At 31.3% G+C, this 20,102-nt stretch overlaps 1 protein-coding gene across 4 annotated transcripts in view; it reads left to right on the top strand.

The window, feature by feature from the left end:
- The window catches only part of LOC143225918 (putative phosphorylase b kinase regulatory subunit alpha), a 90,192-nt gene that overhangs the window by 2,604 nt on the left and 67,486 nt on the right, over nt 1–20,102 (top strand). For all 4 annotated transcript variants that reach the window (XM_076456149.1, XM_076456150.1, XM_076456151.1 and 1 more), the window contains exons 2-6: nt 1,207–1,365; nt 5,727–5,943; nt 8,846–8,928; nt 9,710–9,790; nt 16,292–16,390. In XM_076456149.1, the coding sequence (XP_076312264.1) occupies nt 1,207–1,365; nt 5,727–5,943; nt 8,846–8,928; nt 9,710–9,790; nt 16,292–16,390 (639 nt within the window). The remainder of the gene's footprint in view (nt 1–1,206; nt 1,366–5,726; nt 5,944–8,845; nt 8,929–9,709; nt 9,791–16,291; nt 16,391–20,102) is intronic.

The following is a 20,102-nucleotide window of genomic DNA, read 5'->3' as shown; positions in this document are numbered from 1 at the left end:
ATCAAAAACAGTAGGTAATTGGAAACCCTGATTTTAATTAGTTGATTATTTTTGTTACAGTTGATTTATTTTTGATTGATTTTAGAAATAATCAAAACAACTAATTTAGTTGATTATTTCATTGTAATTTTCAATAATCAGTCAGTAGTTGTTGGATTAATTTTAAACAACAAATTTGATTATTGATTACGTGAAACCCACTTGAAATGAAAATGTATCTCGGAACAGCTGATATGGATATTAACACTTTTATTGAGAAACAGAGAACAACAGTTGCAAACTCTCTCTTTGTTAACCTGAAGAATACCAAGGAAGGTCGAAACGTTATTCAATGCTTATCAGTAAGTGTTAATACCCACACCAGCTGTTCTGATATATAAATAAATTTGATTATTTTGAGGACATTAGTTTATGAGACACTAATCATTGTGATTGCTACTCATAGACAATCAATTAATTTAGCTCTAATTCTAATTGATCACATCATTAAAATTTGGACCATCTTTTGCCAGGATAATAATGTAGGCTTAAATCAGAATAAACTACAAGATATCATAAAGTGTATTATTAAGTTGTAGCTGATGTATTATGGAATTTGACCATCAATGAGTTAGGAGATTATGGTGATGGGTGTACTATCCAAGATTAACTCAAGAGATGTTCAATTAATTGAGAGCTAGTGATTATGCAGGGATGGAAATAAATAAAATTACATTCACTTGAGGGAAGATTACATTCCCCATGAATTTTTTATTATTTAATACATGCAATATCTTTACTTTCATTGGTCATAACTAAAGAAATGTGGATGGCACATGCATTCCAAATTAGGAAAGCCAAGTAAAAAGATATTTCACAAGCAAGTTTAAATTCTTTGGGAATGTGATATTTAAATCCCAGTTATGTCTTTAAGTCAAATTAATACGATCTCTGCCATGCTCTTTGTAGTAATATCAGATAATTTAAATGTAGTAGTATGTTGGTGCACTATACTTTGTGAAGAGCCCTTGACTTTAAAAGAGATAAAATACAACATTTTGAGTTGGACATAATTAGCAACAAAGTTTAGCCATAATGTTTGTATCTGAAATAATTAGGTTTCTGAAAGGTGTTGGTGGTATATGACAGTTTTTTTTGTTTTTTTATTGATAAACTCAGTGAAGTGATTGTGTATATAATACTATACTAATGTGGCTTTTTCTGCAGGATCCTGTAACTGGACTTCTACCAAGTGGAACACATACTGATCATGCCTGGGTTCGAGATAATGTTTATTCTATTATGGCTGTATGGGCTCTAGCCCAAGCATACAGAAAAAATGCTGACTTGGATGAGGATCGGGCTAAAACTTATGAGTTAGAACAGGTGAGAAACAGTAGAGATAACTATGTTTTTGTGACTTTTGTCACTAAGGGATTGCTACTGCAGTTTAAAGCACACATTTCAAACTAAAGCTAAAAACTCTAGTCACAGAAAACACAAGATTTTTTTTTCTCCCATAAAAAGATAGTTATTTAAGTTCTAGCATATGCTGAATTGAACTTATCTTGCAAAATACATATGTGCTAGGAAATTGTAAGAAGTAGAAATGATTTTAAGAGCAAAACTATGATGTACATATTACTAGACCACTTCATCCCACAACTTTATTTTTGATGAACATAACTATTAGATCAAATTGGGATAATCACCAAATTCTAGACACAAATCAAATCATCCCACAACTTTATTTTTGATGAACATAACTATTAGATCAAATTGGGATAATCACCAAATTCCAGACAAAAATCAAAACTGCAAATTCAGGAGTATCAAAAACAAAGGGAACCTTAACTATTGTGCCTAATGTTTGATATTAGTGGCATTTGAATTTTCATTCAGTGATGGCATCATTAAAGATTGTTTTCATGTGATCCTATTTTTACAAAACTCAAGTCATATGAATGAGACAACTCTTTTGCAGCTGGCTGTGTATGATATACACAAGTTCATATAAACATTTGTACAAGTTGAGTGTTTATAGTATAACCTTTGATGCAGAAAGTGTATCTTCACAAAATTTGAATTTAGTAACTTTTTTTTTGTGAAAATATTAAGTCTGTTTCATTACTAGTCCAAGTGCACAGTGATTTTCCTGTTATGGTTAAATAATATTTGAGATTTTTGGGACAAAGAATAGTTTTTATGTAATCTCTAAAATCTTCTTAATACATTTCAAACATTTATTTTCAGGAAGACACTATATTTTGTCTGTTATTTTCTCTACCCAAACTGTATATGGTCTATCAATTTGACTGACCTCATAACCATCACAAAAAGTTAGGAAATAAAAAGAAATTATGCTATTTTTCATTCTAGAATTACTACAAATTATAACACAAAAATACAAATGTTTAGTCTAAGTAGCTTAAATCTCATAATAACTACATATTTATATATGTTTATTTGTTACTATATTGACCTTTCATTTGTGCCTAGCTAACATTGCATAACTTGCATTTATGAGGTGCACGTGCACTCATCATATCCAATAATATATAAAACTGACCTTGTAGTGGGCTTGTATTTTGTATTATGTAGTTACATTTTAATTACTATATATGATATATGTACATAATTTTTTACTATTTATAAATGAGTTATTAAACTTATTTTTCTTAAAGTACAGAACAATAAATAAAGAAGTAAACCAAATGGTCATCTCTTCTAGTTACGACCTTTGCACTCAGATGCTGCCAGATGTAGGTTGCTTAGCTTTTTAAAATTAAGTAAGTGGATGGTATGAACCAAAATATTTTTGTAGATTTTACATTTGTAGTTGAATGAAAATAATACATTACTATGTCAGTACCACAGAAATCCACTATAATTTATTAAGCTCAGTAACTAAGTTGTATGTAGATCCAAAAAAAATATGAAACTTCTTTCAGACTTGAGACACAACCTACCTCTTTGAAATCTTGGTTCATAAGAATGTGGTAGCTTTTTAACAAATTAAAATGACTGAGAAAGCCATTGGGAGACATTTTAAGCTGTCATTTGGTTATTCACATATATATTGAGGTATGTCTATATAAGGGACTGTTTCCAATAATGGAAAGAGATGAATGGGACCATTGTTTGATTCGGTACATAAACCACATCTAAGCAACATAAAAAGATAGGAGGTTCTTAGTTTATATTATAGCTTGTCAGTATTGGTAATTTGAGTTCATGATTTGTAAGAAACTGTACACAGTACTACAACATCACAAATGTCTAATTTGAACTAGTGCAGCATTCAACATACTATATAACTTACAAAAACTGATATTTAAGTGTGTTCTAAAGTTTGAATTATAATATACAATTTATACCAAACTTATTGACATAAATTCATAAATTAATTATTCAATAACTTTGAATGCAAGTTAATAAACATGATGACATGGAATTTGATACTTGATGACCCATCACAAAGGGGTTAAAGACATATTTAAGATTTCATCAGTGGGTTATCTCTACAAACATTAACACACTTAACTAAGAAAAACAGTAACATGACGAAACAGCAAAAAATCTTAGTCTTAAACTCAAGAGTTAAAAGCAGGGTATGTACAACACTTCCAATTATAACAACAGTATCTGTTGTTATGTATTTTTTTGTACCAAGCACTCCTTTGCATATTAACTTTAAAACATGAATACCTCTAATATACAGGGTGTTTGGAAAGTCACTGTGCAGTTTTGTAATCATATTTTATTCAGTCTATTTCAAGCCAGCAACTGATAGCACTGTTTAGAAACAAAATAAGAAGGATCCAAGCCTGTATTGATGCCAACGGGGGTCACTTTCAACATTGTTTATAATTGTCATTCATATTTACCTCCTGTATTCTATATTGAAACATGTCTGTTAATATATAGGTGCACAGTGACTCTCCAAACACCCTGTATCAGAAAAGTGTAGTTTACAAGGTGACCTTGTAGATGCAAAAAAAGATTAAGATTGGTGAAACAGAATGCCAGAAATACTCATGTTTTAAGAAACACAAGACCATCATACATAAGAAACCAGATTGTAACAAAAACATTTCTGCTAACAAAAGCAAATGAATTTCACCATGTAATGAAATCCATGTTTGTTCATTTGAAAGGGCTTAATAGAGACTGTTTTATATATATATATAAAAGTCCCACTTAGAATGGCATCTTTCTTTTACTTTGGCTGTTTGAGTGAAGGCATAATTGTTTATCACATTAAGGTTACAATATTCTAGTTGTTTTAACATGCAAAAAGTTTTCAGCAAAAATATGTTGTTTCTAACTCCTATTTATCAGAGTCTCTTAATCACTTGTTGATAAGTTTGGTAAATAATTCAAGTGTTTCTGTTGGTATTCTGATTTTTTTTCTAGATTTTCCTCTAGTTGTGTTTTGTCAACATTTTTATTAGTTTTGTAGGGGCTGTTGATTCTGAAGTAGGGCTTATTCATTAGTTGCATACTTTTTAGTTTTTATACTGATAATTTATCCTGTTGTTGATTTTCTTTCTGTTTAATGTAATATATTATCTTACCCCTGTTATAGTTTTAAGTAAAATACATTTATTTATTACTCTTAAATATAAAATGTTTTGTATAATTAATATTTTTGGTAGTTTCAACCTTTGATGCTTATAACGTGTAACTGTATAGCATTCTAAAAATATACATTATTAGCTGATTAGAAAAAATTTCTCTGCTTTATAGAAGTCTAGTTTCTGTTGATTATTTTTTAATAATTAGTAATTAGGGTTTATGTTATTTTATGTCCTTTACTTTTTTTCATTTCAGAATTATTTTTCTTGTTCATTGTTGATTCAGATTGATAAATGTATGGGTGAGAAAGATCCATATTCATATTATTGAGTTAAAAAATTTGTATTGGCAGTTTTAGCTAGAACAAAACCAGTACAGAAGAGTATCAGAAAAAAAATTAAATAAAAAATATTTTGATTTCTTTGACCTTTTTTTTTTCATACTCCAGTCATCTTTTTAGATATATTTATGTGCTTGATAAATGATAAATGTCATGTCTACTAATCCTGATGATCGTACATGTGTTGACAAACTTGAGAAAGTTTTCTGTTTCCATACATGTTGATATAAAGAGTGACAGCTTCTGGAAATGGTGGATTTAACTACAGTTTCCAAGAGACTGAAACAGGCACTTGTAGAGGATTATTTGTTGTATTTGTTTGCTAAAAATCCACCTTGAGGAAGGTCATACAAACTAGGAGGGAGAAAAAAAAAGTTATACAAAGAAAAACTGGATAATTTTGATGTTAAGGGTATAATTGGTTAGGAAGAGGATAAATATTTTTATCTTTATATTGTATAAAATGATGTGTAAGGTCTAAGTACAGTAAAGAACATGTTTTTTTTTTAGATTGATAGCTTTTAAATATGTTTGAGCTTTTGTCTCTGGAAATATAGAGAATTAAGTGATTCTAAGGATTTTGTAATTAGGTATTTGCAAGTTAGATATATTGACATGTTAGTTAAGGTAGATCATGTACTGAACATTCTATGGACAAGTGTGATAGTTCTTTGAGCAAATCAAATGAGGGTGCTTTTTGTAAATGTTGAAAAAATGATAAAAATTTTGTGTATGTAAATATTTTTTTGAAATTTATGTTGGTTGAATTTAAAGAGGCTGTTGTACATGTAAATTGTGTTCTTTATTTATTAACTTTTTACACTGTTAGAGTTGTGTGAAGCTGATGAGAGGGTTGCTGATGTCCATGATGAAGCAGAAAGAGAAACTGGAACGTTTTAAGGAAACTCAGGCAACCACAGACTGTTTCCATGCCAAATACAGTTCTGTTACTGGAGCTACAGTTGTAGGAGACAAAGAGTGGGGACATCTCCAGCTTGATGCTACCTCCCTCTATCTCCTTACACTTGCTCAAATGACTGCATCAGGTTTGTATCATAGTGCAGTTTTTCAGTCTAATGGTTTTAAGAGTTTCTCCCCTCTTGTGTGCTTTGCAAATAGTAGTTAATGTTAATTATACAATAAATTGTAAGTTGAGGTTAGTTTCAAAGAAAATTGAAAGTTGATTTCAAAGTGGTAATAACAAGACTCAGATTCTCAGTTGGTTTTTTCCATAACCATTACTTTAAAATTCATGGTATAGTTGTATAAAGATATGAGAGCTACGTTACAATGTAACTATTTACTAGATTTAAAAAACACAGGACAACAAATTGTTGAACTGCATCTTGCATGTAAATCACTTGATGACACCCTCTGTCATAAAGAGTGTAGCACATGACTCTCCCTGTTTGATTCTACTGAACTATCACTTCTCATTAGGCAGTAATGATCTAGTTCTGATGTTTTTCGGTTGTGCTCTCTTCACGTGTTTTCTTTAAAGTCTCTGTGAAGTTATTGTTTCATTTTAATTTATTTTCCAGTATTTATTTTCTGTATTTTTGGTGCTATAACTTGTCTTTTTTATGTTTTTAAAATTCTTCACCATTTGATGAATTCCAAAGTTTGCATCATCACTTTAGATTTTATTCCACATATTTCCAATTGAAAAGAAATGTACTTCCACAAGCTTCCAGTTGGAGAACCTCAAGCGTAAAGCTTTCACCTGTAACTGATTGATTTGAGTTGATCTTTTCCCAGTATTGCTTGACTTCCTTGTTAATCTGCTGAACCTGTTTATTATTAGAAAGATCAAAAGCCTCCCCTGCAGAATATCTTAGGCTTAGTTCATCCTTTGTAGATATGATTTCTCAAGTATGTTCTGTTTCATCCTTTTACCTGGTTTCTTATCATCCTGTTCCCTTCATATTACATGACAGCCCTTCCTCAGAGTATTTTGTTTCTCAATTGAAAATGGGTACTGGCATGTCTAACTTTCTGTGGGCTTTTGATCAATGTGCTTGGTTTATCATCAGTCTGATAAACCTTTTCTTAACTCCCAGCAGTTGAAGTAACTTTTGCCTGTTTAGTAGGGCTTACCCTGAAAGTTCTATCCATTTATCTCGCATACAGTTTTTCTGCTTCTTCTTACCCTACAGCTTTTGTATGGTACATGCCCATCATACACTTTCTGTCTGAAGCATTTCACTGATCTCCTGAGAGGTTTTTGGAGGATATGTTTTCCTCATTCTTTCCACATTGACATGATTGTCCTTTTCAGCTCTATCCCTTCACATGTGGTTTCTTTGCTGTTGGTATATTAGTGGAAGGGATGCTGCCTTGTTACAGATTCATGTACCATCTACTTATCTTAGGGACTTGCAGATAGTCCATCTGTCTGTTTGGCGATATTCCTGAGTCTTTGGAATTGCACATGGAAGCTGTAAGACAACATTTGATCCTGTTATTCTTGGTTGCTCATTTTTCTCATTCTGAGCCATCACATCTCTTGTTCCTGTTTCCAATCCTGTATCCTATTATCCCTTACCTGTTTCTACAACTAAGGGTTTAACTATTCATCATGTTTCTTATCATAGGTTTCATGGTCACCAACAGTACCAATGGGACACTTTTAGTCCTTGGGTGATCCAGGTTTTATCAGAAGGAATTATCTCTTTCATTTCCCCACCCTCATTGTCTTCTGTGTGTATATTCTTCTCATTACCTCAGATCCTACTAACAGTCAGCATCAATCTGGTATTGATTCTTCTCTCACAGAGAACTGTTGAGACTGTCAACAAAAATTTCTCAGGTTTTTACTCCAAAATAAATGTTTGGAATGCTTCTCTCTATATTTCTGTTTTTCATCAGTCTAAATACTATCTTTGGTTTGTCCACTGTGGGGTTGTATATCTGTTTCACACCTTACCCTTAAGGCTTGCTTTGGCTCCATATGTCTTTTGTCAGGTGGTTAAAGCCTTTGCCCAACTTTTGCATGCTCAAGAGTTGTGTTTACACCATTACATGGATGATTGGCTTCTGTTAGCTCATTTAAAACTGTAATCTTCACCACACACTAAGTTTAAATTATTGTTTGTTTTCATTCTGGTTCTTCAGCCAGCCTAATGAGAAAATAAAACATAATACTTTAAAGTTTTATAGAAAATTAGCTATCTAAGAAAATACATGTGTATTTAATATTTAATAAAATAATATTAATCAAAATAAAAATAAGCACATGTAACTTATAAATACCAACAAAATATATATGAAAGATCAGTAATAAATCAAATACAGGATACCATATTGAATGCCATTCTATTAAAGGTTCTGGCATTCACTCTTTGATCCATGCTCATGTACACAAGGTTGATAGTCTCTGACTGGGGCTTATAACATGAAAGTTATGATGAGTTATTCTAAATTTTAAATTCTCTGTTTCCCAATATAATTTTTGCTACATGTTATACAGTTTTTTAGAACTGCAAGAGAAAGATTAATTGATTTTACACATAATTCCATCTCTATTTCTAATAATACTAGTATTGGGAATATGACCTAGATCATAAAGCCAACATCTTAAGTTCTTACACTGAGTAATACCATCTTGTTGTATTCAGTATATTATTTTTATGAAAGTGAATTGTTCAGTTTGATAAATTGTCTGTGAGATACAATGATATTAACATGTCATCATGGCTATTCTTGTTGTCTGAAATGTACAGGAGACAATCAGAGTTTTGCAATTTTTTTTACATTAACCTGCAATCCTGAAGTATGTGTATAACAACTCATAAGTATTTTGAATTATTATGAGTTTGTGGATTTGGCTCTCTGCATGATATGTGTTATGATATATACATGTAAAACATAACTGTTGATAGTTAGCTTTTGCTAAATATGTTTTTGCTTTTGATTTTCAATGTATTTTCTTGCTTATTTTTTATTCAGGATTGCAGATAATTTTCAACACAGACGAAGTAGCATTTATCCAGAACCTTGTTTTTTACATTGAATCTGCCTACTGTGTTCCTGTAAGTATTTTTGGTTCAAATTTTTATCCCAGTTGTGTTAAGGAGAGCTTTGAGGTGTATAATGTATATTTGTTTGTAATTAATATACATAATAGTTTAATAATTAACTATCAATAAATTGTTGGTACTACATTGTTAAAAACATTGTTCTCCAGATTGCTGTATGTTGTAATTATTTGCTTGTGTTTGGAAATATTTCCTATATCACTTTTTTTTTCTACTACTAGATTCTAATACAAAAGCCTAGTACTGTGTAAAGTAATCTCAAGATCCGTTATTATTGAACAATAAGTTCTGGCACTCTCACTTGTCCTCTTTAGTTTCACTTTTGTTTCTGAATGAAACACTCGCACACCTTATTTGATATTAAAAGTTTCAAGTTACTTCAGAACATAAGTCATCAGAAAGCAGTTGAACTTCAGGTTAACATCAGATTTGTTAGTTTGGCAGTTTTTGGATTACTGAATTTTTCCACAAGTCTTCTGTTGGCATAACTTATAGTTTTAGGTATTATTTTATGTGATATCCAGTTAATTTTATGATCAAGATTCTCATGTGTAAAACAATAACATTTTTAACATGACACCTCCTTCATGTTCTGTAAGTTTTGTATCCAAATTTCTTCCTGTTTTACTAACATAAATTTTTCACAGGATTGACATAATACTATATAGACACCCTACCAGTTTTGTAATATTGGATATTAGATTTTTTTTTTGTTGTTGTTGTTGTTAATGCCAGTTGTGTGTTTGTTATTTAGAGTATTTGACATTTTCTTTAGGACTATGGTATCTGGGAAAGAGGGGACAAAACCAATCATGGATTACCAGAACTAAATGCCAGCTCAATAGGCATGGTTAAGGTAGGATGGAGATATTGCAGATAAATGATAGTTGTTCATGTATTTAGACTAAATTTTGTAATGATTGTTTTGTTACACTATACTCATACTGACTAGGCTTTTGGTTAGTATACCGAATTGTATTTTCCATAAAATAACATACTTTTTTATAAATAATAGATATGTGTGTATTTGGAAAATGTTACTTTCAGTTTGACTTTACCCTTAACTTCATTTGTGTAATTAAAGTTTTAAAACTAGAGTTATTTCTAATATGTTTAGCACCCAGTGAAATAGTGTAATTACAAAGTTATTTTAGAATTCATAATGATGTTAACTATTATGTTTGAATAACATTTTTTTAATTGAGCAATTCACTGTGATTAACTCATTTCCGAGTTTCTTAAGCACCTTAGACTGATAAGAACCATGAGGAGAAAGGTTTACAAAATGGAAAACTTCTAGCACTCTCTGAATCTTTTTATTTATGTATATTATGCATTCTTTATCCCACAGATTTTGAAAACCACAAAAATGACTATCAAATAAGTTTTAATCTTCCCCATAACTTACCTATCAAAATATCAGATTTCATGTATTTTGTACATTTAACCATTCATCTTTGTCAAGGATTGTTGCAGCATATTGAATACTTTACAAGTATGTAAGCTGATCTTTTGTTCCTTATGTAGTTTGAGTAACCAAGTAATATGTGTACAGAGCATTCCATCACTGTTGTGCCTGAATGACACAGGCAACTTACTGTGACTGTCATACTGAATGTAGAAACAGAGTAAGCTTTACTTAAAACATAATAGGACTCAAGCTTAGCATAGCAAACACTATACATTTAACTACTTATCCAACAGTGGACAAGTCCATCTTTGGATAGATGCTCTTTGAACACTATGCATAAAAATTCTTAGAAAATTCTGGAAAATCAAATATTAATACTGAGTTTATTTAAAACTTCTTTGAAATACATTTTGAGAATTTTCCTTCCTTTTAACTAGTTTTTGTACAAGCTTCTTTGTAATCCCAGAGAAGTAAAAGATTTATTATTGATGTTTTGTTTCCTCTAGTGCAAAGCAAAACTTTTTTATGCACATATACAAACACACACATATGATTATATATTTAATTATGACTGAAGATGACTGACTGTAGTATTTACACTTTAATTTTGTACTTAGTGTATACCACTTCATAATCTCCATTAGTTTTTTAATTTCTCCTTTTTTCAAGAAAAAACATCTCTGGGCTTACAAAGAAGCTTTGCAAAACTAGTTAAATTCTAAATATTGCAATCATTCATTTTTAGTAATAATTGCAAATACAATCTTATATGTGCAAGACCTCTTCTATTACTTTTCATTAAAACAAAGTTTCTAGTCATAAAGGAACATAAAACAATATTTTGATGGAATTCCAAGTCAATTCATTTTAAAATGACAAAGTTGTTTTATTAAGGTCCCATAAGATTAGACTTGAAATTAACTTAATCCTAAAGCCTTAATGGCCAGTTTTGATGTTATATCCCTCTTTACAGAAGTTCCAACCACTGAAGCCTGCAAGATAGCCTTGGAACTCTATATCCAAGACCCTAACCCATCTATAGACATTCCCAGCAACCAATTAGCAACCCTCATAAAATTCACTACGATGAAGACAAACTTCATGTTCAAGAACCACAGTTATATACAAACAAATGGCCTAAGCATAGGCAACCCAGTATCACCAGTTCTAGCCAATATTTTTATGACACAAGTTGAAACACAAGCAATTACCACAGCAATACATCCACTACTATACTGGTACAGATATATAGATGACATGATTGCGAGATTCACATCTACAGAACACACACTTAATTTTTTTTTCAATCACATTAATTCTATACATCCCAACATTAATTTCACATATGAACAGGAAGAAAGCAATCAAATATCATTTCTTAACCTCAAAACTACAAGAACCGATACACAATTTAAAACAGAAATCCATCGAAAAATCACCCATACTGGACTATACGTTCTTTGGGACTCAGCACATGAAACAAAACAAAAACTCAACAAACTTAGAAACTAAATAAACACAGCCACAAAACCTATGCTCACCAGATAAAATTAATGAAGAATAAGACAAAATAAAGCAACACTTCATCAATATCAATAAGTTTTCTCCACAAACCGTAGAAAACATTATATGCATACACCTAGACAAAAAGCAAAATCAACTAACAAAAGTAAATATATCCCACAAATTAAAAATCATGAAACCATATACTGCTGAATACCATATATTCCCGACATCGGCAGAAAAATAACCAGCATTTGGCAAAAACTAGTAACAAAATGTAACATTCCAGTTAATACCAAATTTATTCAAAAACAAGGCACAAAACTGAGGTCTATATTATGTAAAAACTACACTGACAAACACCACACCAACATTATAAAATACTATGTGATAACTGCCACGACTTCTATATTGAATAAACAAGTAGAAAAATGTAAACCAGATTCAAAGAACATAAAAGTTACCTTCGCACGTTTTCGAACACTGCAAGTCAAATAAACACAGCATAACCATAGAAAACACTCAAATACTAAATAAACAAATGCAAAATTAAAGAAGCCTTACTTATACAACAACTCAAGCCCAAAATAAACCAATACAAGGGAACACCTTTATACCTATATTAAAAATAATATAATAAATAATAATAAAATAAATAATATAAAATTATATATTCAAACATCTAAGCACGCCCTCTACATTCCAACACTCAGTTACACAACCCCTTTCAAACGTGTGGTCAGCTTCCAGTCAGTTAACTCTTCCTTTCTTTCTGAATCTGACAATGACCGAAGTAGGTCGAAACATTGTTCACTCCTCTATATAAAAAAATTTTCTCAACCCAAACAAGCCGTTTTTACATATATATTTTTCTCTACAAGTGGATTTTCTCGACATCACTGATTACTAATCAAGTAGGGCATTTCTTTTGTTGTTTTTACCATGCTCTACAGGTGTATTGAAAGAAGAACTGTATAAATTGTTTTCACTTTGAAGCCACATGACCTAACATCCCCAGGTGCAGATAGCTAAGTTGCTTTTTTGCCATAAAACACCAAACCAATCAACGTAATATCCCCTATCTTTCAAATTTCTCCAAAGTGAGAAGCTGCAAGTCATTGTTTCCTTTCTGTCCTCCATGTATAGTTATTGTACTGACCTTGTTTGTTTTCTATTTCAATTTCTTGTTCTTTTGTAACTTGTAATTTTTTTTAACAAATCATTTTTGAGTTCTATGAATTCTGATTCTTGGAGTCAGGTATTTCTGACTGAATTCCATAATCCTTCTTTCCATTGTTATTCACAAACAAGAGTTTCTTGGATATCCAGCATTTCTTTGAAAATTATTTCTTTGCTTCAGGAACTAAAAATCTTTTGGGAAACACCATCCTTTAAGTCTGAATTTTAGTTGTATGTTTCTTTAAGAGTGCAGAACGACTTTTCATGGTACTAGATTTCCAGACCAGGCTATGCCATGCTGTGCCAAGTTGAAATGCTAAACCTGCAGCATATGTTCTTCTATTGTGAGATCCTCATTTTGATCTACAGATCTGTTTGCCTCCAACAAATATTGTAATAAGATGCACAAGAGTCTCTGCTAAGTTGTTAGTTGAATTGCTTATCAGATGGTTTTAGTTGAGTTTCCAACAGGTGCGCAAAAGTACAAACTATCATGATAAAATGTCTTTCTACCTGCAGGCAATGTACACAGTTGGAGATAAGTGGCTGTTGTGTTGTGTGGGTTATTATTTCATTAGCCAATATCAAGCATAGTCTATTTCCCTAATCAACACTGAACATTACGCAAATGACTTTTGCAAGCAATACAGCAAAAATAAATGAGATAAAATATCAGGGAAATGTCTATAAAAAAAATAATGCTCTAAGTAGTAATTCTTATATTTTATTGATGCAAAATCACAATATGATGCTAGAATAATTGAAAAAAAAGAGCAATTAGTTTAACTTTCACCTAAACACCCATCTTTATAACAGAAACAACCATGGTGTAGGTAACCAATGGTCAGAAAACAGGAAAAGTGTAGTGCAATAGCACAAGTACAGTTGACAAGTTAATCTCAACAAAGAGGCAGAAGGTACTGATTATATAAAAATGAATAAGAAGAAAAAAATATGTAACTTTATAAAAAAAAACAACTCTGTCATATGTTGAATCACTTTTCAAAAAATGATATTTAACTAGCCCTCACTTTGAAAAATTTCATGAAGGGTATTAATAATGAAATAATTAGCATTTTTTAGACCTTGTATGCTGCACAGTGTGATAGTTTTTATTCCATAGGTATTCTGTCAATGTGTGATTAGAGAGAGCTGTAAAATTTTTGTATAGTTTACACAAATTTTACATGATACAAGCTTTTATGTTTATCCTACATGAAAGTTTATAAAGAGATATGAGAAATGTTAAGGAAAATATGAATTTAAATTATTTATTTCTGTGCTTGAATATTTGTGTGTATACATGTATATATACTGACAAAACTATGACTCCTCTTATCTATGTCTACATATGTGTATGTAATGACAAAACTATGACCTGTTGTGTTTGTATGTGTACATCTGAATGTGTCATAATGAATGCAAACAAAATTATGATAGAAGATTTTGAAAGGTGGGCTTTTCCTCTGCAGGACCAAACTTAGTTATTTATCCCTGTAGTGATAATATGTAGTAGTGCAGAACTCTTTGTAAGTGAAAAATCACATCCAATCGATATAATTGACAACAAAAATTTCTAGCTTACTGCTATCTATAAGATTTTACATGAACTAAGCCTGAATGCACTTTTTTATGGTATTTTTCAGATCATCTTTCTTACAAAAAATTGTATTACTTAAAGATATTTATCATTTTAAGAGCAAATCATAAATGCAGTTCAAGTGGTTAATCTTGTAGATGTGAGTCTACTTACAATTAGTTTTGCTTTATGACATCAAAAAAATTACCAAAAAATTCCATGTTTAAATTACAAAAACATTTAAAAATATACCGTAAAACCAAATTTAAAAAAAATATTAACCATTCGTATATGATGGTGAGTAACTATGCACAAAAAATTGGAACTTTAACCATATAGTTTTTATGCAGTAATGGAATTTCATGGTGAGAACATAACTCTTTAAAAATTTGTTTAATAAAAACTGTTCAGTGAGTGTCCTAAGTCCAACCTGTAATTAAACCTTTAATGTCTTTTTTACTTTTCTGAGAAATTATTGTCAGAACATTTTATTTACCAGTCCTGAAAAACAAACTTGGAACATCCTTTAAATACCTGTATAAAAGTGAAGGAAAACCTTAAAATATTTTAAGTAAACACATAAATAAAATTTATTGATTGATAAACATGCATAGAAAAGAAAGGTAGTTATACTAGAAGTCTTTGTACTGCTTTAAACATACTGAAATGACTGTGGATCTCTTACATAGTCTCTACTCTTTGGTTAAATATTTGTTACCTTTTAATTGATTACAACTCTCATAATGGGTAGGTCAGGCTAGCTTGAGATTTCACAGAAATAATCCATAACTTTCAATGGTCCTCTTAACTGGTTTCACTGCAGTGTTCTTCACACCATGGTGAATACAAGCAAACAAAAACATTGCTGCCTTTCTTTGCTTTCTGTCTTGTCAGCAGTTAACAAAGAAATTGGCAGTAAGTGCTTCCAGCTCATTACTTTCACCCAAGTTAACAGTTCAAAATTTGTTGTGATAGAAACAGATACTGTTAGTATCTTTGCCATACATAGCAAAAAACAACTTGTAACTTTAAAACTGAGCAGAACATAGACAGTTCATTATGTGGCTTTATTCTTAACAACAAGCAATCATACTAACTAGCAATATTTTGCTTAAATAACAAATATCAAAATAATAATAATTAATTATTTTCATGATGATTTACATAATTCGAATTTTGCATAATCAATTGTTGGAATTTAAAACCCTAATAATAAGAAATTATAATTTTCATTAGTTGATTTTTTTTTTTGTGTGTGAATTTAATTGTACTTTTCATTTGATAAATTAGTTTACATGATACTGAAGTAATCATTCCTTATAGGTAGTAGATTATATAGATTAATCAGTTAGATCATCCAGGTCTCCCTAGACACAAAATTTAACTTTCTGTTTTACTGCAGAAAAGTAAACTGTTTACTAAAATAGTAAAATAAAATTCAGAAAGGCATGCTTTTATAGTGCTTGCAGAATGATGTATAAAAACCCACCTTGATCAGTACTAGTTTTATTTGGTGTTATAGTTATACATAAGTTGTATTGTGTGTCCGATGTAGGTGTTTTTTTTTCTACATTTCTTATGGAGATTTTGTCAGAGATGAAGTACTAAAGTACATTTGTTGTAAGTTACATGTGAAGTTTAGATGTCTTTTGTAATTATTACATTTTGTTGTTTATTCATGTCAGGCTGCTTTGGAAGCATTGAATGAGATTGATCTCTTTGGAGGCCGAGGGGGGCCTGCTTCTGTCGTGCATGTGCTGGCTGATGAAGCCCAGAAGTGTCATGTAAGCTAAGAAAATAGCTTGAACTTTTTTTTTACTAAGGTTTTTTCTTTTAGTTTTCTGTAAAACTCAAGAATTTTATGTTAGTTCTAACTATTTTAATCTTTCACTTATAGTTTCCCTTCTATAATGTGCATAACTTATATTTTTCTGTGATAGAGTACAAAATCTTATCCATAAAAAAATTTTTAAACAAGTAGGAAATATAATTAAAAGTTGCTTTTTTGGATGATTTTAAGAAAAATCTTATTTGTTGGAAATGATTCTGAATTCTCAGTAATATATATTCAATATTGCTTGCATCTGATCTTAAACTTTTTAAAATAAAATGTTTACTGTTATCAAAGGGTTGCATGTCATTTCACAAAAGTGTTTGTAAAGCTGGATAGTGTTATTCTAAAAAACACAAATAGTTTGTTGAATGAAATGAAAATATTGTGATGCTGTTATACAAGTGCATGTTCAGCAAGGCATAATTTGTGTAACATTAAGATTGAAAAGGTTCATCTTAAATGGAACATCAGTGTGTTAAGGAAACAAAATAGTTTGCTAAACTTGAAGATTAAATAGATAACTATATGTTTAAGACTAAAAATAGTTTGTTTGCTTGCTTGTTTTTGAATTTTGCACAAAACTACTCAAGGGCTATCTGCACTAGCCATCTCTAATTTAGTAGTGTAAGCTAGAAGGAAGGCAGTTAGTCATCAGCACCCACTGCCAGCTCTTGGGCTACTCTTTTACCAATGAATAGGGGGATTGACCATCACATTATAACCTTCCACAGCTGAAAGGGCAAGCATGTTTGGGTATGACAAGGATTCGACCCTATAACCCTAAGGTTACAAAGCTGGCACCTTAAGCCACCTGGCTATGCTGGGCTTCAAAAATAGTTAATTGATGTAAAAAGAAAACATAGGAAGGAGTTTAGTTGTGGGAAGTACAGGAATGAAGGATGAAGTTCACTGACTATTGTAATATAATGTCAAATTATTTGATAAAATTAGGGAAATAGACTGAAACTGTTAACACATGAAGACTTCAGTTTTAAAACATACAAAAAATTTAAAGTATTTTGTGGTGTGCTAGAAACAGAAAGGCAAAGCTGAAAACATCTTAATTATGATATAGGTGTTGTGATAAAATCAAACATTTTAGAGTAGCACTTGAAGTAGTAATCAGGCAACTTAAAAAGATATGTAAAACATTCTTAAACTGAATGGGGATTTTAAATGATGAAATATCAATTATGGCAGGATAAATTACGGATTTTTAAGTGTTTAAAAAGTAACATATTATTAAATGAAACCTAAGGTGAAAGTACATGTAAAGATAATGACTAAATACTTAGAGCTGTCTTGTTATGGCACCTAAAGAAAGTGGTATTTTATGACGCATTCAAACACTAGGATATTAATCTTTATGGAAAGTTATTTCAAGTTTATGAAAATGCATCTTAAATTAGTATCTGTTTCACATGATAAGCAAGCATTTGTTCCACAAAAAGCAAATTGTATTGATTGAACATGTAAATAACTTCTAAAACTTGATTGTTGACTGGAGATGGAGGAAATGTGTGTCCAATTTTTTTTTTTTTTAAATATTCATATATTGAAATTTGTTAAATGGTTTAGAGCATTTAGATAAGCAAAATCTTGACCTAATCTGGACTAACTCTCTTATGCATAAAATGAAAAGTAAAGTTGCCAAAAATAAATTTACAACTGAAATAACTATTGTGGCAAGTCTAGATGTCTCACAGGGTTCCAGCTACTCATTAAAATCAGTGGCTGTTTTCCTTAGAAAGATGCCTGAAGGAACTGGAATTACAGTAAATCCATTAATCCTCTGATGCATCTTAAATCTACTTTTGTTACTTTGGTTTGCTTAAGCATGTATTTAGAAGTTATAGATGTATACATAATCAGTTTATATGGAGAGCTACACAAGAGAAGGGAGACATTGTTCACAAAAACATGTATCTCATAAAAACATTATTTCAGGTTCATTACTAAAAGGAGGAAAATCTTATACATAATAAGTGAAATTAACAAGGAAGCATTGTATAACATTAAATGAATTACAAAGTAAAAATATTAAAAATACAATTGCTGTTACCAGTAACACAAAACTAAACAATACAATTAAAATAATTGGATATAATATGAATAATATAATATTGTGGTGTTTTACCTCATTTAAATAATTGCATTATAATCAGATTCACAAGACCAGTGAATGAGAATGAAGAAAGTGTTATACTCTAAGAGACTTAAATATAATGCAGGAGTTTGTATGGTGTTAACAAATATTTTTCTTAAATATATGTCGTACTTGCTTGATTACAAATGTATGAGATAGTATTATAATATTTCGTTAACCATTTTAAATATGTTGCTCTATTAATTATTAAGTAAGGTATATACTTAATAGTAGGGGTTGCCAAGGCTTCCAAATAATTCATGCACCAAAAAAAATCACCCTCTTAAATCCCTCAGAAAAAATCCAACTATTCAGTGTATTGGTAGTGATATATTATAAACATGTATACCAATAATAATGTGCTAAAGATGTGCAAACATTTTTGGTATAACAATTCAAAAAACATTTAAAATAGCAACTGTTTCACCTACTGACTTTTTTTCTATGTGATCATGTTAACTAAGCTAGCCCTTAGACAGCTCAGACTGTTGCTACAAGATTTGTCCATCCTACATAGTCCCCTTGATGTGGATTCCTATACATGGTGAGGGGGACCTCCCAGAGAAGGCAAGGTGAGGATTCCGGTGGTTGAGGGATCTAATCCTAACACACCACTTTGGCCTTGAAGTCCTGTGGATGAGTGGCCTTGAGGTGCCCCTCCTAGGGCCAGTTGGCTAGTCCACTTGGGCTAGGGTCAACCAAGTACCAGCATTAGATGTTCTCAATGGGTGTTGTAGATATTGATCTGATGTTGGAGTTAGGGTATAGTGCTCACGAAATGCTGGTGTTGCTGCAGCGTCCTTGTTTGGCATTGTAGTGCATCCCCTCATAGGGCTCCATGGTTGGCGGGTTCAGTGAGTACTGAAATATTCTTTCTTTATTATGGATTCTCAAAAAATAATTTTCAATAAAATAGTGATAAAACAGTCCACAGGTAAATGACCACATCTTAAAGATTCTGAGCAGCAATCTTTAATCTCTGTAACACCTGCACCTCATTTTCTAATACTGCCTTGTCTTTCAGGCAAACCTTTAGGGCAGATGTCTCCCTTTTTTATTTAGAAGGGACTAGAGGGACTTGCTGGCTCTTTTAAGTCAGTTAAAAAGCTTCACTCTGGTGACATATTGGTAGAAACATCCACATTTCAACACAGTGAACTCCTCTTGCATTTAAACAAGATTGGGGATATACCCATTGAGGTTACTTCCCTTGCTACTTTGAATTTGTCATGAGGAGTTATTGTTGAGAGGGATTTGAAGAACACCCAAGGAGTTTCTGCAGTGAGGTGTATATCTACTCGTAAAGATGGAATTATAATGCAGACCAGTGTCCTCATTCTCACATTTATGTCACCACATCTGCCCATTACCATCAAGGCAGGTTATCTTAATTGCAGAATATGGCCATACATTCCAAACCCTCTCTGATGTTTCCAGTGTCAGTGGTTCAGTCACTCGAAGACATCATGTTGTGGTTCCTTGACATGTACTTGTTGAGGTAGCAAGGATCACGATA

Source organism: Tachypleus tridentatus, chromosome 9 (assembly GCF_004210375.1).
Source record: "Tachypleus tridentatus isolate NWPU-2018 chromosome 9, ASM421037v1, whole genome shotgun sequence".
Classification (NCBI taxonomy): domain Eukaryota; kingdom Metazoa; phylum Arthropoda; class Merostomata; order Xiphosura; family Limulidae; genus Tachypleus; species Tachypleus tridentatus.
Note: the sequence above shows the minus strand (reverse complement) of the source record. Positions and strands in the feature narration are given on the sequence as shown.